General features: G+C 47.5%; 1 protein-coding gene across 2 annotated transcripts in view; it reads right to left on the bottom strand.

Annotated features, from left to right (window-relative positions):
- Positions 1-1,319: 1,319 nt before the first annotated feature.
- Positions 1,320-24,087, bottom strand: part of LOC311308835 (casein kinase I) — a 41,217-nt gene continuing 18,449 nt past the window's right edge. The window contains exons 3-10 of one of the 2 annotated variants that reach the window (XM_084437900.1): positions 13,484-13,632; positions 10,720-10,948; positions 9,638-9,808; positions 8,837-8,985; positions 7,004-7,172; positions 6,162-6,274; positions 5,571-5,639; positions 1,320-3,669 (exon numbers count right to left, since the gene is read on the bottom strand). In XM_084437900.1, the coding sequence (XP_084294026.1) occupies positions 5,607-5,639; positions 6,162-6,274; positions 7,004-7,172; positions 8,837-8,985; positions 9,638-9,808; positions 10,720-10,948; positions 13,484-13,632 (1,013 nt within the window). In that variant the 3' untranslated portion in view covers positions 1,320-3,669; positions 5,571-5,606. The remainder of the gene's footprint in view (positions 3,670-5,570; positions 5,640-6,161; positions 6,275-7,003; positions 7,173-8,836; positions 8,986-9,637; positions 9,809-10,719; positions 10,949-13,483; positions 13,633-24,087) is intronic. The other variant, XM_084437899.1, reaches the window with a different exon arrangement.

Below are 24,087 nucleotides of genomic sequence, written 5' to 3'. Positions count from 1 at the left end.
ACTATCCTGTTCCCCAGGCAGAGAGGTGTCTGTGCTGACTGGAGACTATCCTGTTCCCCAGGCAGAGAGGCGTCTGTGCTGACTGGAGACTATCCTGATCCCCAGGCAGAGAGGTGTCTGTGCTGACTGGAGACTATCCTGTTCCCCAGGCAGAGAGGCGTCTGTGCTGACTGGAGACTATCCTGATCCCCAGGCAGAGAGGTGTCTGTGCTGACTGGAGACTATCCTGTTCCCCAGGCAGAGAGAGGTGTCTGTGCTGACTGGAGACTATCCTGATCCCCAGGCAGAGAGGTGTCTGTGCTGACTGGAGACTCGATCCTTTCACACCAGTTGTTTCACCTCAGTGCAGAGTTGTAGTGGAGGAAGAGGAAGCCACACCAGACTGCTCAGATGCTCCTCTCTACAGTGTAAATATGCAGTAAGCAGCCAGTCATTGATATAGATATCAGACTGGAGACTTGAAAGCTGTTGACCTGGCGCCATCCAGTGGTGAAATATTGTCTGCGTCTGTGTACTACTGAAACCAGGGTCCTCAGTGTGTGGTTGCATAACTCTCACGCGAGTAATTTCATGCATGTCTGCATCTACACTGATCTCAACAAACATAGATGAATATTCAATTGTTATTTCTCGTGTGTTGATGCTGGAGGGTAAGGTGATGGTGACAGTTGTATAACTGTCCTGGCGTGTGGGTTATGTTGTCCAACAGCACCAACTACTTATTTGGTGAATAGTACAACTGAGAACACAGATTCACATATTTCCATTTCAAAATGTCTGGTTGATATCAACACATATCCTCACAGATAATGGTTGATATTTTGCAATCAATACATGTCCTGACAGATATTGAAGAGTCTGTCTTGTATGTGCCCCTGCTGTCTCCCAGTCAACGAGACCCTGATATCAAAACAGGCACAGGTAGACAGAGCAGGCAGGTGGGTCACTCATGGAGGGTACAAAGCACTGTATTCAAAATTAAGTTTTCCATCAACCCACAACATACGATTAAGAAATATTAATATTTGGTGGGTAAGAAATTGATAGGTATAGCCGTTCTCTGCAACCTCAAAAAGTGTGATATGCTTGCAAATGAGCTTATACTGTACATCACACATTTTGGGGTTACATTAGCAGCTGAATCTATCACTCATACCCACAAAATTATTATATTTGTACATCATACACATGGTGGATTGGTGGAACACAGACATGAGCAAACTATCCCTTTAGATGTTATCCTTCTAGTTTCCTGTCACAATGACATCAATGTTTGTATGAAAAAAAAAAAACTGACAGTGTACAAGTTATTAATTTATTTACAGCATTTTAAAATACACAAATACAGTGGCATTACAAATGAGGAGCAGGACATCTTCCAGGGTGAAGAGATTCCATGACTCCCCCGGGGGGCGCGTTGCGCTGTGGGAGGCGAGCGGCGGTCTCCACCACAGAGCCACGGGCCCATCCCAAACAACCAGGACACGACAGGAAATAAAAACCGTGAGTGAACAGACGCGACATCTCTGAAGAAACACTTTATCCCACATAAAGCGTGTGTTTATATCACCCACACCTGGGGGAGACACAAGTTGGGAGGTTTCCCTCCCCCAGACCACCGTTCCGGGATCAAAACTACATTACCCAGAACTACCTGACCCAAAACTACAATGGAGCAAAGCATTGGAACCCCCCCTCCGTACTCTACCTTCATCGAACTACACGCAGTGGCTAATGCAGACATGGTATTTAGTCATTCAGTAGGCACATCCTATATACATGAGAGAACTGAAGAATGACTACACTATCCCCCTTCTCCCCCGACTACAGAACTACTACTACGCTGAATATGACATGACGGTTAACACTTTTATATCACCATAAGAAACGTGTCAGAAGTGTTTTAAGCTGTGAGGGCTGCCTTATGTCACCGTATGTAATTCTTTTCGACAGACTTATGAAGGGGATTCAAGGCAAGGTGATACCAATCATAGAAGGGCGGATTGTTGTCCAAGAGCATCTGGAGATGCACATCTACCAACGCCACCGGTCCTGATCCAACCGTCACTCAAAGGGGTTTGACTTCTTAAATATCCAATTACCTTAAAAACATTAAAACACACCTTTTAAGATAGACTGACACTTTTCTAGGTTCAAATGGGTGCTAGCTAGGACAGACTGATGGTGGCCAGACAGCTGAGGTGGTTAAATTGAACAGTAAGAATGGATTGGATCTCACTCAGCCAATGCTAGTTTAAGCATATCTGGGTCATTGCGAGACATAAGAAAAAGAGCGACTTGAACCCTTTAATGACCTTAGCCTTAACCTCCACCAACGACTGCTATAGGTCCTCTACATGTTGATGCAAACCCCATAACCTCACATTCACACACAACCCCAAAACTGACCACCAAGGGTCAGTGGTAAGAAAACAAAAGCACATACAAACACACATCGCTACGTCACAACAGTTTCACAGCTTTCAGACCCAGAACCTGGCGACGGTAGAGAATTGAAGAAACCATTTTGTTTTAGTCACCAGGTGGAGCGCGCCACTCTCCTCCATCAACCTTGTACAGTACGAAAGGAAGACCCCTTCACTAACAAACCTGCTTTCTCACAAACACACATTAGTAAATACATGTGTTGCTTTTTATCACTTCTAAAATATCAACAGAGGGGGTTGCTCCCTGTAAACGTTTCCCCATAACCTCGCCCCCTACCTCCTGGGAGAATGGAATCTCCTAAAAAACACATCGAAATGTGGGATTTGGAGTTTTTCTAAGACTCATAATGGAGTCTAAACAGCACCCTGATACTGACAGAGGTTATACACAGTTAAGAGTTCAGCACTTTCAATGTTATTCATTCCCGTCTCCTCCCTTCCATAAAAAGTCCTTAAAACATTGAATCCACACATTCTTTCAAGACAGGATTCACGTTCACGTTCTCCACCGCTCAGAAACAGAGACAGAGAGCCGGTGTGGTCACGAGAACGCAGCCGCTACAAACCAGGCCTTAATCTGCCAAATACAAACAAATAAAAACATGAAAACAAGATGACAAAGTCGCAGAGAAAAGCGAATGAATGGCTTAATCAGTACGACAGCACAGTTGGCTGGCTGTGCGTCAGGGAGGGAGAGCTGTTTCAAGTGTGTGTGTCTGTGTGTGAGTGAGTGAGTGAGTGTGTGTGTGGTGGGGGCAGAGGAGGGTGAGGGTGGCTGTTCTGAGTGTGCCAGGGTAATTAAGGCAGAGAAGCACCATTCCTTTCTCCTCTCCCTCATCTACACCAAGACATCCCCCGACAGGAAGCCATACAGGCCAGCTGTGTGTGGTTGATTGTGAGTGTGTGTGGTTGATTGTGAATGTGTGTGTGCGTGCTCAACCCCCTTTTTCAACAGCATGAATACAATGCCCAGCGGGGCTCCGTTGATGGCGGATGGAGAGCTGAGGTCTCTGTGATTGGCTTAACTGGCCTTGGGAGGTCCCTGTCCTGGCCGTTCGATTGGTTGTGTCGGTACTTGTGCCTGTGTGTGCGCTGGGGGTTATGGTGTCGGCCATGGGTGGTGGGGGCCCCTCCGTGGTGGGGCCTGGGCGCCTGGGGGGCGTGGAGGGCCTCATCGGGGGGCCGCAGACTGGAGGCCGCTGGGGGCGACACGCGACAGAGCCTTGAGAGAGAGAGAGAGAGAGAGAGAGAGAGAGAGAGAGAGAGAGAGAGAGGGAGGGAGGGAGAGAGAGAGAGAGAGAGAGAGAGAGAGAGAGGGGGGCAGGGCAGGAGGACAATTTGTATTCAGTCACACACATTCCACATCTACTCTGTTCTTTGGTCTGAAGAACCAGAGATCTTGAGAATCACCTGGTGGTCAAAAGAAGGACCAGGAAGCATTCCTTTCAAGGAACAATTCAGTTTTCCATGGAATAATTCCTCACACAAGTGATTCTCAAGAGATCACAAGTAGGAGACTGGTAAGTTAAGGGCACGTTACACAGGAGGAATTCACACACAACACACGCGCACACCGGACCTTCTCAACCCGCTACACATGTGACAGCGCCAGGCGGGGGAGGGGCTCGCCCACAACATGGGTTACCCACAGGGCAGGCAAGGTCCGCCGTCTCTGTTGGCACGGTTACCAACATGCAAATGAGTATTTAATCTTTCACGACCTGGATTATTCATGAGCTAGGCTTTGATCAGGAGGGAGCAGTGTGCTGACGTTCAGACAGGAACATATGGCAGGGGGAGAAAAACACTTGAATGAATATGGAATATATGTAGCTCAGTAAATGACATGTTCTCTCTGGTGTTCTGAACATTGTGAGCCGGTGAGCCGGTGAGAGGATATGAGGGACGAGGAGCAGGAAGCTGCCTGCGTCCTCTAGAGGGCGTGTGTGAGCAGTGAGTCACCACAGGGATGGGAACAAAGGAACCAAACGTGACTCAGTCAGGACCATCATGAAAGATCACTTCCTGGAAACAATGACCGCCACGGAATCGGATACGTGTGTAGAAATAAGGTTATAGTTAATACAATTCACCATTCCAGCTTATAGTTAATAAAATTCACTATTCCAATCTAATAATCAGATGCATGACTGTTGACCGTAGGGGTGTATTTCTAGGGCTTGGGACAGGGATGTTCTTTCACTTATTCTGATTTAACACTCCCTCAAACGCCGTTTAACATCCATAAACTGACATGAGCCTTTTAGTCATAGAGCTGGCTCAAAGACTTTACCCAGGCAAATGCCTTGGATCACCTTCTTTAAGATAACCATTTATTTTGGCCTTTCACCACGGTGAGGCTGGTCTTCAGAGTTTGACGGTGAAGAGCATTAAGCACGTCGTACGCAGACACTTCTGGAAGCATCAAACTGAACAGCGGGCCTTGGATTATGCGCTTGAACAGAGCAGAGACTTTAGATGGTGGATTATTGCTGTACAAGGACGGGCATCTATCTGGCAGTGCCTGTTTGATACTTAGTCCCCAAGCCATCTGATAGGGCCATGGGATATGTGTTATTATACTGATGGCTTGTTAGGAAACATTGTCTAGTAAGTGGCTAGCCCTTGGGATGGCTTGACTCCAATAGTCTAAAATGGCTCCCTCTCCTTTTGCACTGGTCTGTTAACACAGGATGAGTGTTAGGGGATATACTTTCAGTTCTACCACACTACTATGGGTCAAGTAAAAGAAGACCAGTAAAGGAGAGCGCTCTAGACTATTAGGATGTGGCCCAGGCGTCATGGCTGGTTATGGTTGGGTTTAAACAGACAAAATTGGTTGCAGGTGAGACAGAGAAGGGAGGGGGGATTCACACCCACACTGATGCCCAGTCCCAAATCAACCTCTAGCCCCGCCCCTTACCACTAGACACCCGCATTGGCCTGAGAAGATGGCCGGGGCCTAATTCACTGTCACTTCCGCCCATCCTATCTCCTCAGGTCCACACTGCTGGGTAGAGGGGTTAGGGAGTCAGGTTTGGGATCGGGCCTTATCCACTCAGGTCCACACTGCTGGGTAGAGGGGTTAGGGAGTCAGGTTTGGGATTGGGCCTGGTCACTCACCGGGCGCAGCCCTTCACACCAGCAGGTGGCAAGCTGTTATGGCGCCAGAGGATGGAAGGGAACGCTATGCTGAGTTGGGCGGGAGGAGGAGGAAGAGGAGGAGACACAACCAGTTGTGAGGAAGAGAGTGAGTTGGCGATCAGAAGACCTCTGGTTATGAACATCTCTATAGAGAGCTAAAAAAAGGCATTGTATTACAATGGTCAAGAATGAGTGTAGCTGTTCAAAACAACTAGCTAGCAAGAAAATGTGTTGGACCGAGAAAGACAGGTGCTGCTCCTCGTGTCCCATTGCGAGGATTTTGTGTTCTCGGCCATGTTTCACTTGTGACTGGTCTCCTTGGGTGACTGTTAAAGAGTCAGTGAGTTCAATAAAACGAGATTGATGTGTGTGGCTTGTGTCGGGTCATGACCTCCAGGTCCAGAAACATGCAGTCATAGGTCATCTACGCTAACGTCTGACTACTAATTCTAGTACCAACAGGAAGATAAAGTATGTGGACAAGGTAAATGAGCACACACCAGCGCGCGGCACACGTGTGTGTGTGTGTCTGTGTGAGTGTGTCTGTGTGTGTGTCTGTGTGTGTCTCACCTGTGAGGTGGACATGCGTGATGTGTCCTGGCGTCCTGTCAAGTCCGAGGAGGAGACGTTGACTGGCGCTCCGCGGTGCAGTCGCATGCTCACCTTCCTCTCCCGCTCCATACCTGAGAGAGAGAGGAGAGAGGGAGGGAGAGAGAGAGAGAGAGGGAGGGAGGGAGAGAGAGAGAGAGGGAGGGAGGGAGAGAGAGAGGGTGAAAGAGAGAGGGGGGGGGGAGAGAGAGGGGGGGGGGGGGAGAGGAAGAGAGAGAGGGAGGGAGAGTGAGGGAGGAAGAGAGAGAGGGAGGGACAGAGTGTGGGAGGGAGACAGAGAGCAAGAGGGAGGGAGGGAGAGAGAGGGATGGAGGGAGGGAGACAGAGAGGGAGGGAGGAAGGGGGGGAGACAGAGAGAGAGGGAGGGGAGAGAGAGAAAGACTTAGATATGTACAGACAAGCACAGACACAAATCCCACCACGCATCATAAAGCCATCTATGATGGTTGAGTGCTGTACTTGTGTCTGTCTGGGTCTAGGATGGTGCAGAGCAGCTCTGGAGGTGTGATAATAGCTGCTGCCTCTCCTCCCCTGGTGACCTTTAACTGGACTTAGAGAGGCCTGGGTCTGACGCGCACATCGAACCACTGGCTTTGATCAGACTGTACTGGTTAAACTGAGCTGAAGCTCTAGTGTGAATTACACTGAAATTTCACACACCGCTGCCCTGCTAACTCTCTCTCTATGTCTCTTTTTCTCTCCCTCCTCTCTCTCTCTCACACACACAGACACACACACACCACTGACTGGTGTTCGTGTGTATTAGCGGGTTGTTAGGTGGGGGTGAGGGTTGTGTAGCTCACCTGTGTGCGAGGTGGGGGTGAGGGGCGAGGGCGCGGCTGCGTCCTGGGTGGGGCGGGGTCTCCCGGAGCCGGAGGGCACGCCCCTGGAGGCGGGGTTCCTGCCGTGACGCAGACGATCCTCGCGCTCTCTCCGCTCGCGCTCAGCGTCCTCTGCTGCCCGGTTGGCACCCTGCATACACACACGTATACATTAACACACACACACGTACACACACAGACGCGCATTAACGCGCACGGACGCACACACACACACACACGGCTGTGGATGACGGTGCACTTTGTGCTCTCAAAATGGCCTCCACCAACTTCACCTCATTCGTCAATCAGAGATGAGGACATTTCTTTGACAGAAAAATCTATCTTTACCATTAACCCTCAATCCTCCCACAGGGCCATACTGACATCAAAACAGTCACATGGACAAGATGGCTGCCGTCACCACCATCCCATCACTATCACTGTACTAAGACTGAGGCTGCGTTCCGAATCGCATACTTCTACTACTTACTACCAGTACCTACTACAGCTGCCCTTAGAAAGTACGTACTTTGCAAGCAGTAGGCATCCAATTGGGACATACTACCTTGTCATAACTTTGCGCCTTGAAATTTGCCCACATCCGTCGCTGTCCATAACGCGACATTCGTCTACAGCTGTCACGACTCGCACATGTGACGCACATTTCCGCTGCGCACAGGATTGTGGGTCAGAATAGCCAGAAAAGCCTGCTGGCTTGCATACTGCAAAATACGACCGGATGTAGTAGGACATCCTGGTATTTTTGCCATACTGCATGTGGCATACTATGTATTGGGACATACTACATCCTGTTTTGGCATACTATACAGTAGGGTAGTATGCGATTCGGAACGCAGCCAAAGTACCTGAGACAAGGGCTGCTTTCCGAATCGCATACTACCCTACTATATAGTATGCCAAAACAGTATGTAGTATGTCCCAATACATAGTATGCCACATGCAGTATGGCAAAAATACCAGGATGTCCTACTATATCCGGTCGTATTTTGCAGTATGCAAGCCAGCAGGCTTTTCTGACCCACAATCCTGTGCGCAGCAGAAATTATGTTAATGTGCGAGTCAAGCTGGAGGCGTTTTGATGAGTCCCAGCTGTGGACGAAGGTCGCTTCATGGACAACGACGGATGTGGTCAATTTTTTATTTTTATTTGACCTTTATTTTACAAGGTTAGTCTCATTGAGATTGAAAATCTATTTTACAAGAGACTTGGCCAAGAAAGCAGCATCAAGTTACAAACAACATTTCAACATAAATATAATACAAACACAAAAATATCTACACTTAATAGAAAGGAAAACCAATTACACATTAAAGCAGCAGGGTTATATATAAGTATTTCCTATTATGGATCAAAACATTAGCAGACCATTTCATTTTCCTCCATAATTTTTACCCTGGCTTTAAAAACTCTTAAAGGGACTCGCTCCTGCAGATTCAGAGAACATTGGAGTTAATTCCAGGCCAAAGGGGCAGAGACACCTGGAAAGCTTTCTTGCCAAACTCTGTCCTTGTCTTAGGTAGTCAGCAGGATGCAGTTAGTTTTGAGACCGTAGCTGGTAAGAACTTTTTTCCTGCAAGTTAATGCAGTCAAATTTCAAGGCGCAGTGTTAAGACAAGGTAGTATGTCCCAATTGGATGTATACTGCGTGCAAAGTACGTACTTTCTAGGAGCAGCTGTAGTACGTACTGGTAGTAAAAAGTAGAAGTATGCGATTCGTAACGCATCCCAGAACTCTCCATGTAAATCCTCAGTTAAAACACAGGAAGTGGAGCTAGGTGAGGCGAGGGACTCACAAACTTGAGCATGTTCCAGTCGAACACGTAGTCGTAGGAGAAGCCCTGCCGGTGGAACAGGTTCCTGAAGAGCTGTCGAAGGTACGAGTAGTCGGGCTTGTCGTCGAAACGCAGCGAGCGGCAGAAGTTGAGGTACGTGGCAAACTCGGCTGTGAGGAGGGAGGGAAGGAGGGAGGAGATTAGGGGGTCAGAGCTGAGTTAAGAGATGTGCTTCTTTTCCCACCACATCTACTCTGGTCTGGAGTCACGCGCCACAAAACATGAGCAGGGGGCAGAGCCAGCGCGTTAGCCTACCTTTCAAATCCAGCTGCATTTGAACTTTACTTCATCGCGTATAGTCAGGACTAAATGAGAAACCCATTTAGGTAATACACTTTGCCGATTGTGTAACAAAAACCTCAGTGAAGTTAGTTAAGTTGGAAGAAAGTTTAGTGTGCCAGATATGCTACTGACAGCTCCCTAGGGGTGCAGGACTGGTTAGCAATACTTGGAAAAGTGGAAATCTGCAGTCAGTGACCAATCAGAGGCCAAATCAGCCTCTCCGCACAACCCATCACTATCTGCGTGGGCCAATCAGCATCCGGTTGAGAAATCCGACCGGATTCTGCGGCCGGAGTCCACGAATATCATAACTTGTTCCCAGAAGTTCTTGCCGTAGCGAGAATAAATCTATCCGTACCTTTGAGATTTGATGTCTGGGAAAAACATTTGAATACAACACCAAACTACCATTTTTACAGAAACACACAGACTATCTGAAGCTCTGAGCAGAGAGAACATGGAGCAGCGTGTCAGACTTACAAGGGTAGCCCTTGCAGAGCACTTCGATGGGCGTGGACATCTTCTTCTCGCTGATGCGTTCGTACTTCTGCCTCTTGGTGGCAGCCTTGAGACCCTGCCAGGGCAAGGAGCCCAGGTTGAAGTACATGAGGACATAGCCCAGAGACTCCAGGTCATCACGCCTCGACTGCTCTGTAGGGGAGAGAGAGACAGTTTGAAGTACATGAGGACGGAGCCCAGAGACTCCAGGTCATCACGCCTCGACTGCTCTGCAGAGGGAGAGAGACGGTCAGGAGGACGGATGTGGACTGACAGGAGCTAACGCTGAGTGTGTGTGCCGATGTGTCCTGTCCAATGCAGGAGTGCGGTAACCTCAGGTGTGTGTGAGTGTGTGTGTGTGTGTGGCATTCCTGTTCTGCTGGTATATGGTCAGTACTTGTGACTTTTACCCCCAAAGGTTGGTGTGTGTGTGTGTTTGTGTGTGTGTGTGTGTCTATGTATGTGAGCTCTTGCCTATCCCCAGGTGTGTGTTGATGGAGGCGTATTGGGCAGTGTGTGTGTTGAGGTCTTGCCTATCCCCAGGTGTGTGTTGATGGAGGCGTAGTGGGCAGTGTTTGTGTTGAGGTCTTACCTATCCCCAGGTGTGTGTTGATGGAGGCGTAGCGGGCAGTGTGTGTGTTGAGGTCTTACCTATCCCCAGGTGTGTGTTGATGGAGGCATAGTGGGCAGTGTGTGTGTTGAGGTCTTACCTATCCCTAGGTGTGTTTTGATGGAGGCATAGTGGGCAGTGTGTGTGTTGAGGTCTTACCTATCCCCAGGTGTGTGTTGATGGAGGCGTAGCGGGCAGTGTGTGTGTTGAGGTCTTACCTATCCCCAGGTGTGTGTTGATGGAGGCATAGTGGGCAGTGTGTGTGTTGAGGTCTTACCTATCCCCAGGTGTGTGTTGATGGAGGCGTAGCGGGCAGTGTGTGTGTTGAGGTCTTACCTATCCCCAGGTGTGTGTTGATGGAGGCATAGTGGGCAGTGTGTGTGTTGAGGTCTTACCTATCCCCAGGTGTGTGTTGATGGAGGCATAGTGGGCAGTGTGTGTGTTGAGGTCTTACCTATCCCCAGGTGTGTGTTGATGGAGGCGTAGCGGGCGGTGCCGGTCAGGTTCTTGTTCTCCCGGTAGGGGATGTGCTGGTGTGTGCGCGCGTCGCGGTACTTCTTGGCCAGGCCGAAGTCGATGATGTAGACCAGGTTGCCCTTCTTGCCGAGCCCCATCAGGAAGTTGTCTGGCTTCACGTCGCGGTGGATGAAGTTCTTGGAGTGGATGTACTCAATCCTGCTGATCTGGGGGGCGGATAGGAGGCGTGTTAGGAATGTATTGTGGTGTTAGGCTGCGCGTCCACCGGCGAGCTGTATGTAACTGAACAGCGCCAAGCTTACAGCTGCTCACAGCTGCTTAGAGCTCACTGGGACTGGCTAGGGTACCGACAGACAGAAAATACAGCTCGCTGGGGGACACACACCCTTGCACATCCTCATGTACCTCACGGTAAATACATGTGTCATATTCCGAGTGCAGGCGCGGGGGATTGGAAGACCGCCCGCTCACAGGCACCGGAGCTGACTGGCTATAATGTACCTCCCCTTGATTACAGACGAGGGTACAGAGAAACCCCACACCTGCCAATATAAGGAGGACAGACCAACCCCACCCCTGCCAATATAAGTTTGAGTTTGAATTTAATTCACAATCGCAGTTTACACTGAAAAAGATTGCAGAATTTACAAAAGTAGCTAATATAAAAGGATACACATAATAAAAGACAAAAAAAAACAACTGACATTACACATTATCACAAAAAATGACCATCCAGACATAAAACGCAAAAACATGTCACAGTATACACACAGAGATCTATACACACAGACTCACATCACAGACAGGACAACACCTGGGGACGATTATATAGACATGTTATATTATATAAGGAGGACAGAGTAACCACACGCCTGCCAATATTGGGAGGGACAGGCTCTCTATATGAACCAGAACAGTGTTGGAATGTATCATTATGTCACTGGGAAGTTGGAACATCACCAATCGATAAACAAAACAACCGGCATCTATGAGCCTGTCCTGCTAAGTGCTTATTGTGTTATATGATTTACTTAAATATCATATTATAGACTACAGGGATAGCTAACACATAATGGCCAACCATGTAGGCAACATCTCTGTAACTGTTTGTATACTCGACTGATAGTCATGTCTCTCCTATTAAGCCCATGTTTATTGCTCTGTAAATGTTCTTAGCCAATAGACAAACATTTCCCAGGAGCTTGCTCTATCGTCTCGTTGAGAGCGGTCAGGGAATAATTTTTACAGCTCACCTTTCTGGCCCCTGGGTGAAACTGTTTTTTTTGCTTCATTCTGGAATATGTAGGGGTGGGACCTATGCCCCGCCATTGCTCTCAGTAAAGCACATTGTGTTGCCTCAATGTATGAAATGCGCTATACAAATAAAGTTTGATTTGAACTGTAACCAAGCTCAACGTAGATGAATACATTCAGACATGAGAGGGTGATGGGACTGGCTCAGTGGATCAAGGTTCACGTAGATAAATCCGTTCAGAGTGAGGGGGTTAGGGTACTGGTTCAACAGGCTGTTCTGGCACCTGGGCCAGCGGAGGAGGAAGTGAGCCCTCAGCCATGCAAACTAGCACACAGATAATACTGGAGTCACAACAAAGAGGATACAGTAATGTCTGTTTTTATCAGTCTGTTTTTATACTGCGTTGCCAGAGTGCCAAAGACACATTTCCATCACATGTAAATTTAACAGACAATACGTTTTTTTCTTATCTAATCTTTATTCTCAACCAGCCAGGCCGCTCTGAGGGGCTGTTGTGACTTACTCAATGAATAATGTCATTAGCTGGTAGACTTCCTGAAAGGCTGTTGTGACTGAGTGAGAACGTCTGGAGCTGGTAGGCTTTCTGAATGAGAACGTCTCTGGAGCTGGTAGGCTTTCTGAATGAGAACGTCTCTGGAGCTGGTAGGCTTTCTGAATGAGAAAGTCTCTGGAGCTGGTAGGCTTTCTGAATGAGAACGTCTCTGGAGCTGGTAGGCTTTCTGAATGAGAACGTCTCTGGAGCTGGTAGGCTTTCTGAATGAGAACGTCTCTGGAGCTGGTAGGCTTTCTGAATGAGAACGTCTCTGGAGCTGGTAGGCTTTCTGCATGAGAACGTCTCTGGAGCTGGTAGGCTTTCTGAATGAGAACGTCTCTGGAGCTGGTAGGCTTTCTGGTGGATTAGAGTTGGATTGACTTAAAGAGCCGTGGTTGTCTAGTGAAGCTTCATATCTTGAATGCTGGCGCCTGTTTAGATCAATGCTTGCCAACACAGAAATCTGAGTGTTCATATAACAATGGAATTCCATGAGTCTACACTAATAAAACAGCTATGTAACCAAGGGAGGCATTCAAATGAGACCCAGCTATCCTGCCCCCTATAGGCCTTGTCTGGCACTGTCTCTTGATTGTGTCTCACTATATCAACCATCTTTATTTGTGATATCTACGAGAAGATAGGGGTACCATGTACAGTGATCTGTTCAAAGGCTTCCTGGTTTGATCCAGGTCTTTCTTGTGTGACCCCCCTACCTCCATCTTGCTCTTGTCTCTCTCCATCTCTCTCAAACTCATTCTCTCCTTCTCTCTGTCATTCTGTCTCCCTCTCTCTCATTCTGTCTGTCCATCTCACTCACTCCTCTCTCTATCTCTCATTCTGTCTCTCTGTCCATCTCACACACTCATTCTCTCTCTCTCATTCTCTCTCTCTCATTCTCTCTCTCTCTCTTTCTCCCTCTCTGCGTCTCACCATCTGGTCAGCCAGGAGCAGGACGGTCTTGAGGCTGAACTTGCGGGAGCAGAAGTTGAAGAGGTCCTCCAGGCTGGGCCCCAGCAGCTCCATCACCATCACGTTGTAGTCGCCCTCCGCCCCACACCACTTGATGGTGGGGATGCCCACTGGAGAGAGAGAGGGAGAGGGAGGCATTTTATTTATTGTTGAGACACTTTAGATAGTGTAGAGCGCCATCAGAGGGGTTAGAGGAGGCTAAGATGGAACCAGCCCCGGTAACCACACCCAGGAACCAGACCCCACAGACGACCACAGGAGAGATCACCCAGGAACCAGACCACACAGAAGACCACAGGAGAGATCACCCAGGAACCAGACCCCACAGACGACCGACCGCTGGAGAGCCTCCTGAAGATGACCATCTTCAGACACAGCAGAGGACGGAGGGAGGAGGAGAGGAGAGGGGGGAGAGGCCATTTGATTCAGAAAGGGCAGAGATTCCATAAAACCTGGGAGGAGGTCAGCTCATATGAACCCACCTCTCTCAGCCGGGCGTTCAGAGATAACCAGTAAGAGAATTACTATGCTGTTATGCTTTGCCAATGTAGGATGCATCTCATCATGCCAAAAAAGCACTTTGAATTGAAATTGAATTGAATCGAGTGAGAGAATGAACCAACACAACAATCAACGAACTAAGGTACGCACATGTGTGTGTGAGCTTGAGGGGGCTATAAACTTGAACCACTGTGTGTGTGTGTGTGTGTGCACATCGATACTCAGCATTTACATAGGAGAGCCGATAACCAAATCAGATCCACACCAGAGGACACTCCCTGCCCTGGTGCAAAACAGGGAGAGAGTGTGTGTAACAGTAGGGTCATTCAGACAGATTTAAACGTAGTACTTGCGCCAATCGTACGTTTCGCCGTTGGTCTAAATTGAACAGACACGGATTGGTGTAACAGATTCTCCCCCCTTTAGTTCCGTCCTTTGAGGTAGTGATATTCCCACAACGGCCCGACTCCCCTTTTCGTATAAATGGTGCGTTCCGCCAACATGGAATACTACTGAAGAACTGCTGATTGTTCACGCCTCTTTTAAATGCGGAGGCGCGGAATGCTATCTAAACAAAGAGCTGCCACGGAAGAGCGCAGATATTGTGGGTCCATTGCGGGACCCATTTGCAGCAAATTTGCAGAAGCTCTGTGTAAAAATGCCTAGTGAGACTGTGAATGTGAGAGTGTGAGAGACCTCTTCTCTTTTTAGTCAGCCCAAAAACAGCCAACATGGCTCTTTCATGGGCCCCTGACAAGAGCATGCACAGATGCGCGCGAACACACACACACACACACACCCACACAGAGGAAGTGCAGAGCGCTGGGTCACACTGCCAGAGACAGCTGCTACAGTAGCAGTGACAGCCGCAGCGGTAGCAGAGACCACACCTACCACACACACACCTACCGCCCAGCATGGCCTTCTACAGTCAGCCATGGCACACACACACCCAAATATATCCAGGCTGTGTCTGGGTCATGCTCCTCTCCTCGTCGTCTCATGCGTAGAGGCTGCCCCACTTGTGAAGACGCACCGCAGCGTGGCTATTTAAGGCTCAATGCCGTCTCTATAGGGCTCCCAGGCTGTGATGGTTAAATTAACACCTGACCAGGTCTAGGCGCTGTGTAGAGACCAGGTATAGGACAGGGCTAGGCGCTGTGTAGAGACCAGGGCCGTGTCCGAATTGCATACTACCTGCTACATGCTATATAGTAGGCACTATATAGTATGCATACTGCATACTATATAGTACCTACTGTTCCACAAAACGCGTGTAGTATGCGAGAAAATACAGCATGCTACTCGAGTCATCCAGCGGAAGTGACGGGATACGATACTGTTTACTCCCGCGAAGCTGTGGTACAATTATCCGGTGTTTTCTGTGATCATTTTGTGTATTATCCACAAAAATGTAGCCTTTTCCTGTCATGGGATGTGCGGCTGCTGCTGCCGCCAGGAGAAGACGTGTTCACGCTGCAAGGAGAAGAGCCGTCATGAGATCTTCTCGACATGCTTGTAGTTGAGGTAAATATTGAACGTTAGCTTGCTAGTTAGCTAGGTTAGTTGATAGCCCCGCATGTGCTGGCCTGGGGCTAGCTATACTGTTACATTTGTACCAGGGATGTTATAGTAAATAGATTCTGAGAGGCAGGTAAGCAAAACAATAAAACTCAACTCATTTTAAAGAGGTGGGTAAACTGAGTTTACCTGGGTTTACTCATCACTACACGCCTGCTTTGTAATGTTACATTTTAGCTCTACAGATAATGACATCTATCTATTATCATATTGTAAAGACAAGTATATGCCATACGCACAAATGAGTTAAAGTTTGCCCTAATAATATTCCCCCTGTAGGCTCACATGGAAGACAGAGGTCCTCACCAAGTCAACCTCCACGTCCCTGCTGAGGACCTATTTTGACGGCGCGGACACAAGGAGGGACTTCAGATTGTCAAAATCGACACAGAGGAACCTTGGTGATGGTCAGGAGGATGGGGCAAGACCATGGAGGTGCTAATAATAGCAATAACAATAATAATTCATTGCATTTAGAGCTTTTCTCAGTACTCACCCTTTACAATGGTCTTGTCATTCACACACAGGTGCTAGTCTTTGGAGGTAACATTACATCAGTCATTTAGCAGACACTTTTGTGTGTCTGCTAAGCGACTTACAGTAGGCCTAATTGCATTTAACCATTTAAAGGTTGAAGACCTTGATGGTGGCCATGGTCCTGCTGCTGCAGATCATCCCAACCTTGGAGATGGCCTCAGAAAGTGTCTCGCAGCGGCAGCATCAGCACCAGCACAAGCTGCCTGGATCGCAGCTCTTGGTGAGCACGACTACCCCATCCTGCCATAAGTAGTCAGTCTATCAGTTCATGAGTGTGCTTTGCCTTGTTCCTTATAGACAGCCTTGAGGCTTTAAACACCGATCAGTTGGTTATAGGCAGCCTTGAGGCATTTGTTTAAATGTATTTGTATTTAAATGTATGTGTAACACTGTACATAGTAATCAGTTTAAGTATTTTAGGGGGAGACAACAGATCAGCGTTCTTCTGTCAGTACCTTTTGCAAGGAAAGCTAATGATCTGACCAAATATAAACAAGTCAAAAGTATATTTGAAGACCATTGTGTAATAAAAATATCCAAGAAATGTTTATGGTTGTGTTTCTTCCATTATACATGTAAAGGTTACTTCTTGATGTATTAACATTTCAACAAAGTGTAATATCTACACATCAGACACATTGTCTTGATATGTGTACAGGTCATGTACAGTAACTTGGAAGGTCTTAACACAACACGCAGAGCGCTTTGGACATGTAACTCCCTTATCAAGTAGTCGTTAGTCAACATTAAACAGTGATGCTTTCATAACCGTCTCTGAATAATTCCAATGAAGCATTGTGAACCAACATGTGTGTTCCGTCTTTTATGCCTAATTGCAAACTACAATGTCCATTAGGAATGTTCTTTTACTCTAATGACTGGTTTTAGGTATAGTGACATTTGTTCTTTGACTGGGAATACATTACAAGGAATGACACACAAACACCAATTTAATTCAAGAAAATACATTTAATAAAAAATAACAAAAACAATAATGGAACAAGATAAAACAGTTTTTTTTGACTGAGGCTTCTAGAAGCAACATCAGCCGGTCCTCCCTCTCCTTAAACAACCCCCTTTCCTCCCTCCACTCAGCCTTCATCTCTGCCTTCTCTCTCCCCCGTTCAACATCAGCCGGTCCTCCCTCTGGAGGACGGCCAACTCTTCCCTGTTTACGGGGAAGAGAAACACCACGCTGAAAGGCTTGGAGTAAGTTAACTAACGTATGCATTGTTGTTCAGAAGCAATCCAGCGGTCTGTTTACTTTGAATATTGATTTATGTAGGACCTACATCTTAGAAGCTGGGCTGCAGGGGACGACGGAGACAGCCTGGATAAAGCACACAGAGAACCTTGTAGTCATGTACAAGGTGATTTTGATCTACAGGCTACATGATAGCAAATATATTGATAGGGACTCACAGTTTGTATGACACTAGAAAACTGTTATCTAACCTCATAGGACCTAAAGAGCCCCAGAACTGGGGTCAGCACAGAGGGAGGGGAGGCCACAGCCGCTTCGTGGAAGTGGTACGGGGTCTTGGAAGAGGCGATGGGGGCCACCCATGCAGCCGTCCTCCAGAGGATCATCGTCCCTGGTGTGGTCGTTGGTCCCTGTAATACATCCAGAAGTATTATGGGACAATGAATACTAATATATGATATATGAACAGTTGAACTCGTTTAAATCACGGAATGAACAGACAATTGTTTAAACAACTTCAAGTAACGTTAGGCTCGGTGGCTTAGGTTAGCCATTTAACAACTCATCACAATTTCGACATTTCTTATACATTTCTTAAGCAATCATGGTCATATTACATGGAAATGTTACTCTGTCTTGATTCTAGCTATAATAACATTTAAGCTATGACATTAATAAGTTTTGAGCAAGAGCCGTCTGAACACCTGTAACGTTAGCAGCCTATTAACGTTGGCTGGGCTAGCGAGCTAACGTAACGTCCACCAGAGATCAATAAGAGCAGCTAGCTATCATGACGTTCTTTTTCGAAATGTCATTTCTACCCCACCTATATACACAAAACTGCATTTGTAGCTCTGTGTCGTTATAACTAAGATATATGTCCGGAAAAATATTTTTTCCATCGACAAATTAAGTCAATACTTACATTTGAAAACTCCCGCTGCGGTCCCGGAGATCTCTTCGTTCGCCATCTTTTTTTATTTTTCTCACAGCCCAGTGACGTATCACCTCTCGACTTCCGGAACAGTATGCTCTGGACTATGCTACATTTACGCCCATTTTTTCGCCGATTTCGCCTACTATATAGTACCTACTATATAGTAGGCGAAATACAGTATGCACAGTTTTGATGCAGCATGCTGCATCTCGCCTACTATATAGCAAGTAGTATGCAATTCGGACACGGCCCAGGTCTAGGACAGGGCTAGGCGCTGTGTAGAGACCAGGTCTAGGACAGGGCTAGGCTCTGTGTAGAGACCAGGTCTAGGACAGGGCTAGGTGCTGTGTAGAGACCAGGTCTAGGACAGGGCTAGGCGCTGTGTAGAGACCAGGTCTAGGACAGGGCTAGGCGCTGTGTAGAGACCAGAAGAACAAACACACAGACAATACATACACACAAAGGAGAAGACACACATACAGGGGACCATGAAACAGGCCAACAGCTGTTGGCAGACTGCCAGAGTCCTGGGGGAGAGGGGCACGTGTTCTCTCTCACGCACACACGCGCAGTTGTGTAGACCTGGAGGAGGTGAAATGTGTCTGTACGTGTGTGACCCCATGAGCAGAGAGCAGGGCAGGGCAAGCGACTCAGCCAATTAAGACCCTAGCATTCTCCTTTGACTCGGCTAATTAAAACCTTAGCACTCTCCTATGACTCAGCTAATTAAGACCCTAGCAATATGACTCAGTTAATTAAGACTGTGATGATGATGGCGGCGCTATGCCCGACAGCAGCAAGCCACTCACTCCAATTCCTGGCGTTTCATGTTAATCTGTTCGTTTTACTGTGTCAAAGTATCTTGCAATCAAACCTGATCATTTACAGTTATGATCGGAGAGCGCTTTTTGACATCCGTGCCTCAATGGAGGAAAACCTTGTTTGGTGCGAGGATCAACAAACACAGGCGAATAACCACCTATTGCCTACCTTTGTTATTCCTTTCGGGCCCTGGAGTAACGTTAACTTAACTGACCGACGGATTCACCGGAGAGGTGGAGGTAGACGCCGAGGACACCGTGCGGGTAGAGCGGTGAAACTTTCTCGAAAGACAATCCATCTGTCACCGCCCGTTCCCATCCAGCCCCGAACCCAGCGTTTGCCGGCAAGAACACCTACCTCGTCTGCGAGTGAAGTTACGGTGAAAGTCGGGCTTCTCAATGCCAGATCGGTTAAGGAGAAAACATCCGTTCTGTCTGAGTTAATTTCCAAACAACAACTGGAATTCTTCGCAATCACGGCAAGTCCCTGGGGATTATTCTTCTCTCAATGAACTGTGCCCAGCTGGCTGGAGTTACCACAGCAACCCAAGACGCGGAAAGACTGGAGGGGGCGTGGCCTTCATGCACAAGGTCAAATACAGCTGTTCTGTGTTGAACTGCCTCACATACTCCAGTTTTGAAGCTCTTCTGGTAAAAGTGGGCATGTCTGACCCCCTCCTGGTTCTGACCAACTTCCGCCCAACGGACAGCAAGTCTTTCAAAGAGAGTAAGAATTTTACAACTCAATTCTCAGACTTCCTCAGTGAAATCATTCCCAGCCATGACAGAGTGCTGATCTTGGGAGACTTCAACATCCACGTTGATAATCCCACAAGGAGCTTTGAGGGAGAATTTATGGACCTGATACTCTTTTGGTCTCACCCAACATGTTTCCGTCTCAACCCATAAAAAAGGTCACACCTTAGATCTTGTCCTCTCTGTCAATCTCCCTGTCAGCAATGTGGAAACCATGCCAGCCCATACTGACTGTGACCATTATGCTGTGGTCTTTCAATCCTCTCTGTCTCAGCCCTCCACTAACATCCAATGTCCTGCACGCCTCTCACGGTTTATCAGCGCCCAGACACCTGCTAAGTTTTCCTCTGCTTTTGCTGCCGCCCAAAACACCAGGGCAGGTGAGGTGCTGTCATCAGACCCAGAGGAGCTTATGTCCGTGTTCAACTCCACCTGCCGTTCTGTTCTGGACTCTATTGCCCCTCTCAAGATGAAAAAGCCCAAACCCAAGACTGTGGCCTGGCTAAATGAGACCACCAGAGCAGAGGAGAGCATGGAGACAGGCTGAGCAGAGGTGGAAGAAAGATGGCCTGCAGGTCTCTCTTGAAATACTGAGGGACAGACAGAAGAGCTACCACAGGGTGGTTAAAGCAGAGAGAGCCAAGTACTTTGCTAGTCTAATTGCAAATGCTCCAAACACCAGAATTGTATTCAGAACCATCAATTCTGTTGTTTGCCCTCCTACTACTGCTATCCAGGATGCATCCCCTACAAAGTGTGATGAGTTTCTGTCCTTTTTCTCAGAAAAGGTCGACAACATCAGAAAAAACATCCCACCCTCCACCCGGGACCTAGCTGTTACTCTGAGATGCTCATCCACCTTCTCCGTGTTCAGCTCCATCTCCCTCTCATCCCTCTCCAGGATGGCCGCCGCTTTGAGACCAGCCACGTCCCCTCAGGACCCCGTCCCTGCCCCCCTCCTTAAGGAGGTTTTTGAGGCAGTTGGTCCTCACATCCTGTCCATCATCAACTGCTCCCTGGCCACAGGTATCGTTCCATCATGCCTAAAAGAAGCGGTGGTCCAGCCCCTTCTTAAGAAAGCCAGCCTAGATCCCACTATCCCCAGCAACTACAGACCCATCTCAAAATTACCATTTCTGTCAAAGCTGTTAGAAAAGGCTGTCCTCAGTCAGCTGCAGCCGTATCTCCAACACAACAACATACTGGAGAAATTTCAGTCCGGATTTAGGGCCGGCCACAGCACCGAGTCTGCCCTCTTGAAGGTGTTAAACGACCTACTCCTCATCGTTGACTCAGGGAAATGTGCTGCACTGGTTCTCCTGGACCTCAGTGCAGCTTTTGATACTATAGATCACACCATCCTCCTCGACCGCCTCCAACAGGGGGTTGGCACCACCAACACAGCCCTGTCCTGGTTCAAGTCCTACCTCAACAACAGGACCTTTTCAGTGAATATAGCCAACCATTCATCCTGCCGTGTCAACCTCACCTGCGGGGTCCCTCAGGGCTCAATACTGGGTCCCATCCTTTTCTCCATCTACATGCTGTCCCTCAGCCAAGTCATTCATCGCCATAAGATTTCCTTCCATTGCTACGCAGACGATACTCAAATCTATCTTCCACTCAGGGCAGACGATCCCTCTGGGCTGGACCGTCTGAAGGACTGCTTGCGGGACATAAAGGAGTGGATGTCACAAAACTTCCTGCAGCTCAATGACACCAAGAGTGAAATCCTTCTGATCGGCAACTCCACCTCGATCAGTCAGATCAGAAATAATCTAGGAAGTGTGTCCACCCTTGAAAAATCCCACGTCAGAAACCTTGGGGTCATATTTGACACAGACCTCAAGTTTGACAAGCAAGTGAGATCTGTGGTGCAATCCTGTTTTTTCCAACTGCGCAGTATCCAAAATCAAGTCCTTCCTCTCCTCCAGCGACCTACGGAGTGTCGTACTAATGCTCATCTTCTACAGACTGGACTATTGTAATGCCCTCTATGCCGGGGTCACCGACAAGACCATCCACAGCATGCAGCTAGTCCAAAATGCCGCTGCCAGGCTGGTGACAGGCACTAAGATGAGGGAACACATTTCTCCTGTCCTCTCCTCCCTTCACTGGCTCCTAGTGAAGCGCAGAGTGAAATTCAAGATCCTCACGTATGTCTTCAAAGCCCTCAATGGTCTCGCCCCAGCTTACATCAAAGATCTCCTGGACCAGGGGGCGCATTATAAATAAAAATAACATAACATAACATAACAAGACCCAAGCACTCTCCTATGATATGACTCAGCTAATTAAGACTAGCACTACGACTCAGCTAATTAAGACCCTAGCACTCTCCTATGACTTGTACACACAAACAGCAGTACGTTTCAGATGGCAGCAGCCAAAGCCATGCTTAATAAACAATGGATGTGTGGGTAGGGCTCTTATCTAACTTTTTTCACCATCCTCTCAGAACCGTCCTGAAATACAATCTAAGCTGTACCGAAATGGATGTGGACTGTCTCGAATTTAAAATCATTGTTTTTCTACATTATCACAGAACTACGAACCTTGAAGAAAGTCTTGGAGTACCACCCAAGTGGGGGTCTGGGGGTCATCCCATGCATACAGTAGTAGGCTATTCCTCACCCACAAGATCTTGAGAATCAAACTAGGGATGGGATGATACACTCAGTGCACGATACCATGTACTTGTCGATACAGGGTTCACATTACGATAGTCATATGATATAGCCTAAATAAAAGATGAGAAAGTGACTGAGTAAACAATAATACTTATTGTGTGAGGGCTCTATGGCACTGGGGCATCATATTGCCTTTTCAGCATAGTGAGGAATGAACTTGAGTAAAGCAAACTATCACAAAGGGAGGTGTGGATGGCATTTCCTATGCAGTTTAAACCAGTGTTGCCCGGACCTCAAGGTTATTATATAGTTAACGAAAACTAACTAAAAAACTAAAACTAGGTGTGAAAAACATTTTAGTTAACTGAAATAAAAATAAAAACTAGGCTTTACAAAAAAACTAGAACTAAACAGTATTGTGTCCTCAGTTTGTCTTTTTCATTTGATACACAAGCCTAGTATTTTGGTTGGATATGAAATCTATCCTCAATTTTCTCTTTAGCTGTGCCGCTGTGCAGAAGTACTCTGACGTGTGCCACGGAGTGAAGCATGAGCTCGCGAAATCAGTATACGAGGCGCAGAAGAAAAAAACAAAATACTGGAACAAAACAAAAAAAAAATAGCCGAGTTGAAAATCACGGCTATTGAGGGGTTATAGTTACATTGCTGCGATCACAGAAGCTAGCTAGTTACGCTAGGTTGGCTAGGAGATAAACTAGTAAGCAAGCTGGTACGTTAGTTAGCTTGGTTGCTTGTAGAAGCTATCGTACAACAGTCTGGAACATGGATGTATAGTTTGGAATTGCAACCTCTATGAAATGCTGCACTGCTCCGTATATGAATGAGACAAGCGGAGCGACAAGACGACTGACGTGAGTGAATTGAGAGAGAGAGGAGAGGAGGAGCTATGTGGGCACTGCAGTGCGCGTTTGTTTCAACTGGCTGTCGGAGAGTTGGAGTGAGAAAGCGCAGCATCGAAACCATTTCAAATACACAGTTCAACTTAAGACCCAAAGAATCAATCATGAATTGTGTAGCCAACTATTTTTAACCGACATGCAAAAACTTTTTTTCAACTCGTCCCAAAATTCGTCCAGAAATTATTTTATATCATCCCCGATCCTATTTTTATTGGCCCAGGGACGACGAGACGTCCTTAAAGTCCAGGTTAACCCAGTTCAATTTTTTGTTATGAGCTTCACACACCACAGGAAAACATGTCATTAACCACCCAGCCAAATCTGAGTGATTAAAAATGTCGCTAAGTATATAAAATAAGGCTTCAAAATCGGTTAAAAATCAGCAGCATTCTCTGGTCTGAGACCGTGGGGGCGTGTCTGCTGAAGGCACCGAAGCCACACCCAATTGCGCGGGGAGGGGGTGTGGAGGGAAGAACCTGTCAAATAGTACCGTTCTCTGGTCTGCATAGTCACACTGGCACGCCGTCTCTTTTGTGGTAGGAAGGCACAGCTTTGTGAAAACAGGAGAGAGGAGTTGAAATTACACTTGTCTAATGAATCAAACGCACAGCTGCTTCCTCCTAACCTAGCTCCTGACAAACACAGGTAAAACTGTAGCTACTCTATACCAACGCGCCA

This window comes from Borostomias antarcticus (genome assembly GCF_949987555.1).
Source record: "Borostomias antarcticus genome assembly, chromosome: 5".
Classification (NCBI taxonomy): domain Eukaryota; kingdom Metazoa; phylum Chordata; class Actinopteri; order Stomiiformes; family Stomiidae; genus Borostomias; species Borostomias antarcticus.
This window is presented reverse-complemented; position numbering and strand designations above follow the sequence as displayed.